The sequence below is a fragment of the Lichenostomus cassidix genome, chromosome 4, assembly GCF_008360975.1.
Source record: "Lichenostomus cassidix isolate B80296 chromosome 4, HeHo_3.0, whole genome shotgun sequence".
NCBI lineage: Eukaryota > Metazoa > Chordata > Aves > Passeriformes > Meliphagidae > Lichenostomus > Lichenostomus cassidix.
Genome location: NC_139484.1, coordinates 31,040,275 through 31,053,578, shown reverse-complemented (window position 1 = coordinate 31,053,578; position 13,304 = coordinate 31,040,275). Strand labels below are relative to the sequence as shown.

At 37.3% G+C, this 13,304-nt stretch overlaps 1 protein-coding gene across 7 annotated transcripts in view; it reads right to left on the bottom strand.

Moving 5' to 3' along the window:
* RAPGEF2 (Rap guanine nucleotide exchange factor 2) overlaps positions 1-13,304 on the bottom strand; it is a 179,761-nt gene that overhangs the window by 66,053 nt on the left and 100,404 nt on the right. Inside the window, exon 1 of one of the 7 annotated variants that reach the window (XM_085058608.1) lies at positions 3,317-3,831. The exons of the other annotated variants lie outside the window; for them this stretch is intronic. Within the exon in view, the coding sequence (XP_084914734.1) occupies positions 3,317-3,376 (60 nt within the window). The 5' untranslated portion in view covers positions 3,377-3,831. Of the gene's footprint in view, positions 1-3,316; positions 3,832-13,304 lie in introns of those variants that run through there. 7 annotated transcript variants of the gene reach the window in all.

Here is a 13,304-nt window from a genome sequence, read left to right as displayed (position 1 = left end):
ACCACAGCCACAAATCTTTTTTAACTAAAATATGGTAAGAACAATGCAAAAATTTGACTTACTGCTTTCAATATTTTTCAGTAATTCAAGACAGGTCAAGCACATCAAAGACTGCAGTACCCATGATCACTAAAGAAGAGTCACTGAGCCAGCAGCAAAACATGTCCTTTATTAGCAGACTTTAATTCAATTATACCTGAAGTAAAAATATACTTTCTTACAGGTTGTCCATAAGTCACTCCAATGTACTGTCATATAAGAACTATGCATCTCAAGTCCCATTTTTACAAGTCATTATGCCTGTCAATTTTTTCACTTTGCTTTTTTAGTTGACCTTGAGTAAATTTCCTGCAAACAACAGACACAAAGGAAAAAGAGAAATAAGATAGAAAGCTAACACTTTACAAGGTCCAAGACTACAATGAGAACCTTTATGCACTAGACCTTCACGTGAATTTTTTTCACATAATAAACCAGGCATAAGACGCAATGTGTGAAGCTTTTCAAGAGATTGTTTCAACGTCCACAAAGCAATATTTTTTGAAACATCATTCATCTTCCTAAAATTTAAGATTAGGAAAACTGTAACAAAAGCACTACAAAGCTAGTTCAGAGGACTCTTGTAACCAGCAAGGACACAGCCAAATAAAATGAACCTACTGAAGACACCCCATCCCTGGAATTGTTCAAGGCCAGGTTGGATGGGACTCTCAGCCACCTGGTCTAGCAGAGGGTGTCCCTGCCCACTCCAGAGGGGTTGGAAGAAGATGATCTTTAAGGACCCTTCCAACCCCAACCATTCCAAGATTCCTTTAATAACACAAAATCTGGTAAAGGGCATTAAATACAAGAACTAAGCAGAAGTATTTTTGCAACAATCCAGTTTTCACTTCTCTGCCATCTTTCACCCAGAGCATAATTTTACTCCCTGTTAAACAGATGACAATAGTTGTGTATCAAGAAATATCACCTTCAGGTATGTGTCTGTAGCACTGCTTCACACTCTTCCAATTTATGAAATATGAGGCATGTAAGACCAATACACTTGATCAATGCTGCTGGATTTTATTTTTTTTATAGCAAAAAAATCTAGGAAACACAAGAGCATTTCTTACTCTTTCTCTCTCCATTTTCACCATGATTACCACAATGGCCAGTTTCCATACCTTTTTCACAGAACATGAAATTGTTCCTCATTCCCTAACTAAACTAGTGTGAAATTAAGATTTCACAGCATTAACTAACATTAATTCACAGAATTTTGTGAAACCTTGCACAGGAGATTTTTGCATTCAGTTCCAGATTGTCCCAGCAAATCAAGCTGTGAGACTCTAGGTGGGGATGTCACAGAAGCAATTAAGCCTCCCTCCTTGAAATAAGTTCAAGTCAGATATCAATAAAATATTTAGAATTCTGGGAACATACTAACATGAAAATAACTCATTACCAGAAATGATTAATTCAAGAAGTTTTCCACTGAGGGAAAGTAAGATAAAGTCTCTATGCCTTGGAACGCCAAGCTTCCGTTCGCTCTCTACCAGAAATTTACATCTTTCAGTCTCATCTTCCAAAGAAAATAATGTCTACCTGGTGTACAGGCATGAAAAGTTTCATTGCCAAAGTGGGGGTTTTTGCTGAGCTACTCTGTGTCCTAACGGTTTAGTTTTTAAGTTCTGTACAGTCTTCAAACTATGTCTTTTGTTCATGCAAAATCAGCAACTTCATGTCAGACAGTATGATTTATTTCTCTTGCATATATAGAGACATTTGTAAAGCAACACCTTGACCTTTTTCCTTTTACCACATTTTGGTAGTACATTCCTACATTTTGGTCCAGTCTCCATTTTGGAGAGTGAAATTCATCTCTGTGATTTAAGTAACTTAAAGTTATACAATTAGAATATGACAGAGTTTGTAATGTAGAGTTTCTAAGAAGCTAGTTTATGTTTTTTCTTTATCTATAAGCACTTATTAAATATCAGTTAAACTTGCTGTGTTACCAGAGTAAATCTAGAACTTTTCATTGGCATTCTTTGGAGAGTAGAAAGGGGAAAAGCAATACATATGCAGCTTTTTCATTTTATTCCTATTTGCAAATTCAAGGTATCCTATTCTATTTCAGCTCCTTCAGTGCTTAAATTTCAGGAGGAAAGAAGGTGGTTTTTGTTTGGGTTTCTTTAGATTAAGTCCTAAATATTTCATGAACACCAAATGGTTTGGTTACATGAACTCCCTTATACTTTGAATGTAATTAAGAAGGGAGAGGAACAAGACAGTCTACAATAAAAAACTGTGATATGTCTGCTACATGTGTAAGAAAAATTCACTGGACACATTCTAAAACATTTCTAGATTACTTTCTGTATTTCTACACAATCAACACTGAATTCTTGAAAAAAAAAAAAAAAGAATTCTCCTTCAGAAAGTTCTTGCTATCACCTCTTCCCACTACAATTCTCAACTGTATCTGCTGAACACTGTGCACATTCCCATGCACATTCTAACAGACACAGTATTCACAGAACATAATTCATAAATATCTTTTCAAGAAACAAAATTTCAGATTGAAAACTGTATTGAACCATATAAAATCTAGCATGAAGATTTAAACATTTTAACTGAGCAATAAGATTCTATACATTCTTATAGAACTTACAGAACCTTTTTGTCATGCAAAACCTAAATTTCTAAATCCTGACACCTGAGGCCTTGTTAAATAATGTTTGCTCTTCTGCTTATCAATGCATTTTTCCCAAACAATAAACACATGCAGCCTATGGGATTAAAGCATGACAAAGGTGTAGCTGACTCATGGGATCAATTAGAAAGCATCAGGACTTACGCCTTTTGTTCATTCCCTGTTTTACTAACAGTTTCTGCATTTCAGCATGTGTACCACAGATGTTAAACGCCATGCTACAAGGCAGCATACACGAGACAGAATAAATCTATTCTTATCATCACCTACAATTATATCACTTGTTATACAGCTTACATATTTCATTGAAGTTTTAACAAATGCATAATAATTTTAACTGAATGCTCACAGCTTCCTGCCCAACCAAACTACGTCAGCATTTTTTCAGCAAATTTTTAACATTCAAAAAGAACCTACAGAGTTGCCTTTTCTAAGCTAAAACCAATTTCAAATACAGCCACCGACATTAATGCCACCTCAGGTACAGCTTTCCCTCCAAACCTGCGAATGAATCCACAAGCAGGAAAGCCGGTGAGCAGGACGACAAGCAGTTTCAATCTCCATGCAGTTTGCCCGTGACAGGTTATTGATAGAACAAACAGAATTCGCAATACTTACTGAGTGTTTCTCCTGCTGGCCCATAACTCCATGGTTAGCTGGGATTGCAAGTGGTTTCATAATGAAGAAACATAAGCTGAACTGAATTTACACATCATGTACCAATTTCTTATGGATGGCAAGTCACCCTCTACAGCATTAAATTAAAAAGAGGCGGAGGGGGTGAAACCAAGCTAGAGCTAAAAGTGTCACTACTGGTAAGCTCAAAACCCCCCTCGCACTTGTAGTGCAGAGCAGCAATCCGAATGACAGCGTTAGTCTCCATTTTTGTAACACTGGAAGTCTAAGCATGTCAGGACGTACAGAGCCTGATGAAACCCTACATATCCAGCATCCATTCAAGGGAACAAAACCATTCCCTGAGCCTGAGGAATGGGAAAGGGAAAAAAAAAAAAAAGGACGAAAAAAAGCTAAAATGGCTGACTGCACAGAGACTCCCTCAAAAAGGCTTAATACAGTATTATATTAGTCAGGGTGCAGGAACCAGCCTCCAGCACTCAGCCAAGCATTGTTAATACTCCTGTTTCATTTGCAATCACACACTCACAAATGCAGCCTCCCCCCTCCCGCCAGCACTACCCTCCACTCCCCCAAAATCAGGGCAGCGCACACGAATAGGGACCTCCTCCCCTGGCTGCTAATGATGCTGACAGAGTAGTGACCAGTGATCTCTGTTCCACTCAGCTAACCAAGTTTGCACAATTAGTCTCAGCAGCATGACATTGATGGACATTTAATTTTATGATGCCTGCTCCTCACAATCAAGACAAGCACTCCTACCGCCCAAAGAGTCAGCAACAAAAATACAACACAGTTACACACACAAAAACCCAGAGAATCATGAGTCTGAATGCAATACGCCAATATAATTACGTTATTGTGCTTACTTTGGAAGACCATGGCTGCAGGCAGTTGGCATAGCAACGCACAAGGAAAGCCATTTCCTGGGTAGAAAGAATGCTTCCTTTTCTAAATAAAAAATTCCTCTTAGGATACAAACGGCATTGCTGCTTCCTGCAGAAAGCAAAGACACTGAAGTCTGTCTCTTAACCTGCACACAGGCACACACTCAATGCAGTTCGAGTGATGTAAGTGGATTTCTCTCTCTCTCTCCTCTCCCTCCCTCTCCCTTTATCCACCGAAATATTCGAGTCAAATGGAAGACACGTTCCTCGAGGCTTGCCCCCTCCGATACTTAACTGTTTCACTCATTAAGGTAGAGATGGACAATGCAGATAAACCAGCAAGCTGCTGCCTGTGTCTGGTATCAGCCTCGGAAGATCAAGGCATCCCCAGAGGGGAGGGATCCGCTTGCTGCTGGCTCCTAAGAACACCACTGAAGTCAGGGTGGGAATGAGGACCCACGTTCACCTCGCCAAATCCTCAACTGAGCACGACTTTTCAAGAAGATAATGCTGGAGCAGAGACATCGCCTCCCTTCCCCCCCCACCCCCCCCAAAAGAGAGCTGCTGCAGAGCTGTAAACATTTTTATCACGTATTTACAAACAGTGCACTTGATGAGCTCTCTCAGCAGCTTTGCCCCTTCGCAGGCCACAGCCATCCATCCAGGGGTGTGGGAGGTACATGTCCAGACACCTTTAACACACCATTTCAAGCCTTCCTGAATACAGCTCCTGCTTCTTGCATGCTGCATACACTGGTTCCACTAAAAACACATGGGGATACAGGTTGTGGAAGAGATTGACATAAATATGGCATTTCTAATTCTCCCCTCAGAATGTAATTGTATGTTAAACTCAGAAATTTCCCCAGTCATTCCTGTTTACGCTACACCACTTCTCATGCTGTATTACCAAAATCATGCTGCAGAGGAGCTGAAATGCAACAGGGAGTGTGCTCAAGCAATAAATAGTCAGCCCCATACAATGTACAGCTCTTATGTGCCACAAGTTTGTACCACTTGGCATAGGATTGACCAAGCCAGGAATATGACACACTTCCATTAGGCTTCAACTTTAGTACAGTTCTCTGTCACATCTTTAAAACACATTCTTTAAATGCAGAGACCATCTGGTCTTACAATAACTACAAAGTTGTTTTTTTAAAAAAAAACAAGGACAATAGAAGAAAAGACTTAACAGTTGTTCAACAGGCAAAATACACAAGGAAAAAAATTGGATACTACAGAATATTGTGTCATACAATCTGCAGCTGCCTTCCCCCAAATTAACATGTACAACTGATAATGAGTTTAGTTTGTTAGACATTGATTTCCGTCACTCCTGGCAATGATTGCTAGCAAATGAGGCTATAAAAATTAGTGGAAATGAATTCTAGTAAAGCCAGAAAAGATCCTGAAATAATCCTGTCTGTTTTTGCACAATTATTTTATGGATGCAGTTTCATACACAACACATTTTAAATTGAGTGTGTTTACATTTATGAGAGTTTAATGATACTTGCACCCTTGCTCTTCTAGTAAATTCTAAAAGATAAGTTATTCTTTAAGTTACTTAATTACAACGATTAGTTTAGAATTTTGAAACTCTTTGCCATGTGCCAGTGCAAGTAACAGATGATTTTAAAACATTAAATTATGCTTAAGCCTTGAGAAACAGTTGAATGCTGAGTACAATCAATTTTCTGTTGAAGTGCTGATCAAAAGTAGCAGAACTTGAGAATTCTAGGAAGCTTAGGCAAACCCCTTCCAGTACAAAATTTAAAAATACTACTTGTTGACAAAGCAATTAAAACCCTCTTCAGTCTGATTGGGTCGCCTTGAGGTTTAACACCATGAGCAGAATTTGACTGTGGTATTTTATGCTCATCAGGAAAAAAATGAAGTCCTGCCAAAGCAGAAACATGTCCCCAGCACAGGAAGGCAGCACACCACTTTCTGAACTCCATCACACACACAACTGTCTACATGGATCCTCTCTCCATTCAGTTGGTATTTCCAGCTAAAATCTAGCACAGGTTTCTGTGGCATAAGCCTTCAAGAGTAACATGAAAACGATTAAAGCCATCAAAACAGTACTGAAAAATGAAACCTTCACATAACAATGCCAGGATACACTTTGTTACTACTTATGCTGGTCACTACTACACAATTCACCTCACCAGTTAGTAAATTAAGCCAGTACTTTGTACATGAATGCAAAAATTTTTATCAACCTAACAAAGTTTAATTGCTGTTCACATTAATCAGACTGACAAAACCTCTGTGGTTTCCAAAACAGAAAAATAAGCCTCTTTACATTCAAAATGGGAGAAGTGACATTTATGTAACTAGGTGAAGAAAACACCACTCACAGACAATTTGTGAGTCAAAACAGTTTTAAGAAATAAATGGTTGATTCCATTTCCCTACTCCTTCCTCCTCAACTGCCACTATTTCCAGGTACAGTGTGATCATATGTACTGTTCATTTTCAGCTCAAAAAATGATTACTATAATTTATATCTCATAAAAAATAATTAAAGCAGTGAATTGTTGGCTACAGCGAAAAATGAATGGAATTTAAATCAGTGTAAAACATGAGAACAACATATTGTGGGAAGTTTCTATCATAAACGAGTATAAATACATCATAGAAAACCTACGTGCAACTCTGTTCATACGTTTTTCAAGACCCGTGTAAGAACTCCTTGCTTAGACTGAGAAGTTTGGGAAAAAAAAAAAAAAGCAAGATAGTTTTACAAACACTTTTAGGCTATTAAAGTGAGATGTTAATAAACCTGACATGCAATAATTGTACATGATGAACTATCCCAGACTGCTTTCAAAATACTGTATTTATAACAAAATCTAGTGTCTCTTTTTGATTCACAGAAAAGAAACTGAACAAAACATATCAAAAGCAACTACAGATGTATGGACATCCTTGGACTACCTCATAAAATTAGGGATTCATAAACAATACTGAATTCTAGGTAGAAATTTGTAGAGATCTCAGCAGCATGTATCATCTGACTGTAATGCCTCTCAACTATTTTACATTCTAGAACACAATCTTGCATGGATATTATTCTCCTAAGCAGTGCCAACAATGCTTGGAGTATTAAACCTTTCTAGGTTAATGACAAATGCTGCAACAAAAGCATTTTCAATTCTTCAGTTTCAAGGAGTCATTTTAACTCACAACTATTTAGAGAAGTACTGAAATTTTTATTCAGATTACATACACAGAGACCATTCTTTTCCCAAAGTACCTCAAAACCAGAAATTATCATCAGCACATTTTCCCCTTCCCTTTAAACACAATGTAAAGAATCATTTCCTTCATGTTCAAATACCTATGCAAAACCAACAGAACACTCTAAGGTCACCAAATTTACTGCCACTGCATGATTCCAGTAGCTAGAAAACACATCCACAGTGAAGGGACAATGACACAGATACTACACAGCTGTGTAGGTGGAATAACAGACAGCTAAAATGAGGAGTGCAAGAATGGAGTACCTAATTTTAAGGAAAATAAGGAAGAGCTATCTTCTCTTTCCCCTGCCCTTCTCACTTGGAAAGAAGTGGAAGTTTAAAACTTAATTTAAGCTCATGGCTATTGGACACAACAAAATTGTTAAGCTCCCCGCAGTGTGCTTCTGATTTTGTAATGCTGGTGTTCTCTGCCTCCCACTAACCTTATGAGAGAATACTAAGTAACAATGCTCCCATCAGATTTAAAAAACACCAACTGCAACCACAAAAAACCCAGAACAATAATTCACTCAAAATGCTACAATACATTTAAATGTCCCATACAGTACATAAGTCTTATTCTAAAGTATTCAGACAAATTTACTGCCAACAATTTAAAATTCTGGTCATATGACCTAATTTCATGCAAATGAGTTTCTATTCATCAGCATAAAGCAGACATGGCATGGTCTAGGCACACCTATCCTTATAAATATTTTCTCAAAAACTTTGAGAACTTTAAACATAACTGTTGAAGAAAAGAAAATTACCAAATATGTTCTCCAAGGTACTAAAATACCACTTTGGCCAAAGCACACGGATGAAGAAACAGTATTTGCCAGGTTATTTTTTTTTTAATTCATAAAGCTGTGGCATTGCCATCACTATAAGGATGTTCACTGCAGTACTGGTGACACGAAAGCAAGAGTTACAATGGAGTGGTGTGTGCTGTTTTGATAACACATTTACTAATGTTACAGACCATTTGAACGAATGCCCTTCTGCTGAACTGCTACTGCAGATGAATCTATAACCCAGATCTTTAAAATAATGACAAGCCCAGAGCAGTCGGGCTGGTGCCTCAGCTGGGTGGATGTGCTGTGGACTGCCAATCTTCCCTCTGACAGCAGACTCATTTGTCACCTTCTGTGCACAGCTCTGCTTTCAGTACAGCAAACTACCTATTTGCATGCCATCCATCTTAAAACAGGAGCAAGTCATGGTATTAATCTAAAATACCTGCCATCGAGTTCTCTTACAATCAACAATTATGTTAGAGCAGACATGAAGAAAACCTGTAACTGATGGACACTCATCCAAAATGTGACAAGATGTCCTATTTCCAGAATATCTAAATTATAAAACCGACTCGAGCAAAGGCTCACCACAGCACCAGAGCACAGAAACTTTTCTCTGGACTCCATAATTATTCATGCTTTACATCTAACTATGTTTTTAAGGGGAAAAAAAAAATCATTTGTGTTCCTGCTAGGTCAAAATCATACACAATATGTATGTTTGTGAAGTCACTTTATGTGATGTTTAACTGATTTACCTGTGATTTTTACACAAAGCAAAGTGTTCTTACTTACACAAACCTAAAGTTTAATGCTTATTAACACAGCTTTAAAGCTTTACCTCATATTATTAAATGCTAAAAATTAGGCATAAAATTTGCAATACTAATGACATCAGTTGGCAGAATGGTCACAGATAGGTTTCATTTCCTTAATGGTTTCAGTACTTCAGAAGTGGAAAAAATGCATTAGGTCAGGATAGATGGAAGTTTTTCCCAATGTTGACAAAATTTTCTCACATTGATGTAATGACCAGATTTAACAATGGCATGTTAATTACACTGGAGTACGTGAGAAAGTGCTTTCTGTTTTTATACTGGGGAAAAAAAGCATGAAAGCAAAACAGCCAACACACTTTTGAGGTCAAAAATCATAATCTCAAGCATACAGGAGTAGGAAGTTCTCTTTACCAGATCTAAACAGCCCTTTGACATCCATACCTGCTGGGGACAGGGTTCACCACTGAGATAAAAATCAACCCCACTATCTTGGAAGAAAAACAAACAAACAAAAATACCCACAAAAACTCCCACATACCATTGTGTCCATACCAATTTTGCAGCAGGAATCCAGGGACACAAGTTCTTCACTTATGTGAGGCAACCCTAAAATTTCACATTCTTTGCTGTGTAACAATGTAGAAAAACTTTACTGAAGGTGGATAACTGCATACCTCTTTCATGTGTATCCTACTGCTGCACTGTTCAAAGGTAAAAAGTAAGACTCAGGGATTTTTCTGAGGTCAATCAACTGTCCAAATTCTATATTGTTATGGTCATTAGTAGCTGCACTGAAATTTGTTACCTAAAATATGCTGATATTTTTGTATTACAAGAATCATTGTTGTGGAACAGAACTGAACATATCTGAGACCAACCAAGGCAGGGGAACAATTATTTAATGTCTCAATATGAAATATTAATAGATTCAAAACAAACAAACCCCAGATTTTCAGTCTCGTCTAAATGCTATCTGTTTTTCTGTCATTTTTTGTTGTTTGTTTATTCATTGGGTGACTTAAGCAGTAGTGGAGGGGTAGTATTTTCATTCTAAGCTAATACAATATGCTTTCTAATAGTTTTCCTTGAATTTACTTGGAAGCTTTAAGGGAGAATCTGAAATTCTGTTCAAGGTGGAGATGTAGATGGGACCAGCAGAACATCACCAGACTGCCTGTTCATCTTTTTTAATGTGTACCTGGACATCTCCCAGGGTAACTTACTACTTATCTCTGGAGTTTTGAGGAAGTTTAACTTGGAAAAAGCTGGTTGCTGTTACAGACAATTTTCGTTCACTTCAGCTGTCTGTTGGAAGGAAATAACTCTTGTTTTGTCTCCAGTCACAGTCTCATGCCAGGAGACTCTCTGAAGAGCCTACTCTAGGGGTTCTCAATTAAAATCAACACTGAAGAGTTTACCACTGTAAGATTATTTTCTTTTGGGAGAACTCTCTCCTTGTGCCCCTGCATATCCTCTCTTGTGTAATGCACCATGCACTAACATATCTTGAGAGCTTTGTGCCCTGCCTCTAGCAAATGTACAGAAACAATTTATGCAGATCTTTTATCAGTAACAAACCCCATGCAAAATAGGAAAAAAGTCAAACCATGACAATGTATCCTCCAAATAAAGAGAACTTAATATAAAAGTCTAAGAAATGCCCTTTCCCTCTCTTCTTTCCCAATCAAATAAATCAGGAAGCCAACTACCATCAGTTAATGGATGTCCCATTTTGCAAATGCAACACTACATTTTTTCCTTGCAATTAAAATATCAGCTACCTAGATATAGAAGTGTTAAATAAAAATACATAGAAGTGCACCTACCTGGCTGATTTTCCCTTATAATTTAGTTCTACATTGTTTTGTATTCCAAGACTGGTGTCAAAATTGTTGAAGTGGTCTTTTGTGCACCACAGATCATTTGAAGACTTTAAAACCAGTTAGCTGCAGGCCTTTACATTCAGCTAATTACAGTGTTCAAGAGTAATACATAATTTAGAAGTAAAAGGAAGGAAAAGTAAAATATTTTACATCTTAGCACATGCACACACGCATATAAAATAATGCAAAACAGAGTGAGAACACAATCTGTGTAGGTTTTCTGCCAGCCACATCAACAACACACAACACCTGTTTCAGATGCATGTCAAAACTTTACTGTCTGAAAGTTCAAATACAATTAAGGCTAACCACTCAAACCTAAAGCCTAGCTCCCAATACCCATTACTCATACAACAGAATACTCACACTTTAACTAGACCTTACATTTAAAAAAAAAATCATAAAAAAATTAATGAAATCTTTCCATCAGAAAAGTGTAAATATGAGGAATTTAAAAAGTGTTTAAAGAGCATGACTGCACAAGAGGGTGATGAAGGACAGGGAAAGAATTTACACACAAACCTTGTAAATTCCAGGTAACTACCTTGCTTTGCTTAAGACTTGCTAGCTCTCCTGAAGTGTCACCCAGTGAAGGATGTAAGCATGGATAATGGCATTTACACTCAGCAGACTGTAGCCTGGGCACTGTAAAACACACATCCACCCATCAAGGGTTTACTCATCACACACTGGACACACTTCAGTGCCTCAATGTCCTTTTTGTAGTGAGAGACCCAAAACTTTACACAGGATTCAAGGAGTGGATTCACCCGGTCTGAGTACAGGGTGACAATGACTGCTTATCCCAGCCAGAATGCCACTGGTCTTCCTGGAACTTAGAACATTACATTTTCCCCATGTTTCAATTCTATACATACTGTCTTAATTGCTTAAGATATTTTAAATACTAATTTTGTTAATTTTTTAGAGCTTTGAAATTCACTCAGCAAAATGATAATGTGAAATTAGTTAAGTCAAATACAAGGCCTTATTAGAAGTACTCAGAAACTGAACCTTTTTTGGAAAGACTGACACCAAGTCATACTAATAATTTTATCTTTAAGTCACTATGTCAAGCTCAGGTCACATAACAGGGGCTCAAATGCTTGGGAAAAAAAATGAATTGACAGCTTCTTTCCATCCTTTAATGGGCAAATAACTCCACTACTACTGTCACATCTGTACAGAAATGCCAGCATTGAAAGGATCCGTATTGGCATTCTACAGATAGAATATGGCAGATCCCATTTCTCCATATGTACCTTATATACAAACAGTGTTTCTAACTGATGAACCTTATGTTAATGAGGATATCCTTTTTAAAAATATTGAAGAACACATTAATATATTTGCTTTTTAAATTTTCCTCAGCTCTAATCACAGAATATGCTGAGTTGGAAGGGACCCACAAGGATCATGGAGTCCAACTGGTGGAAACTGAATATTTCTATTTAGTTACATTATGCAATGATCAATTTAGAAAAGAGTTATGAAAAGTCAATTTTTTCTGCTGTATGAACAACTTTCTGCTTTGATGACATACCTCACATTTAGTTCTATACCTTACATCTCAGAAAATATTTTATATAATATAAAAGAGCACATCACAAGTCAGTAACAGCAATAGAATCACACTACTCTGGAAAATCTATGCTATTATTAACCACAGTTTCACAGATGTGTGGTTATAAAGTACTGGCAACTCTACAAGCTGTAGACAGGACCTACTGCCAATATGTAAAAAACCCACCCCTCAGAATATTACTGACACTTCAGTTGCAGAAAATACTGCATAGCTTCAATGTTTCTCTTTGAGTTTCCAAATCTAATCACAATTACAAATCCAGTCATGACATCAATGTGAGCCCTTCCAAAGGGAATGGAAGAACAGTAAATCCCAATGGATATGAGAGTTCTGCAGTAGGGATGATGTAATTTATAAAAATAGACAACCTCTGACAGAAGCTGCAAGTTGAGTAAATAACACACTGCATGTCATTAATTTTGCATTAGCTTGCCAGTAGTCATTACTAAAAGAATGATGAACTAAAGATTTTGCTGTGCTTCAGGTGCTAAACAAAATTCAATGATAGCATTGCCTATATAGTAACAATAATACACAACATAACTCGAAACAGTAAGAATGTCTTACAACACAGATGAAGGAAGGAAGCTGTGTGGCTAAAAAGGTGGTGTTTTCCCAGAACAGAGGGATGGGAACTACTTTTTGCCATTATAACGTTACCAGTGGATGTTCCCATAAAGAAACACCCAACTTCCATTAAAAAAAAAAATGGTTACCATGAGCTTGCCCAAATCATCTCAAGAATTTCACATTTCAGGGAAAATTATCCCACAATTTTTGTTGTG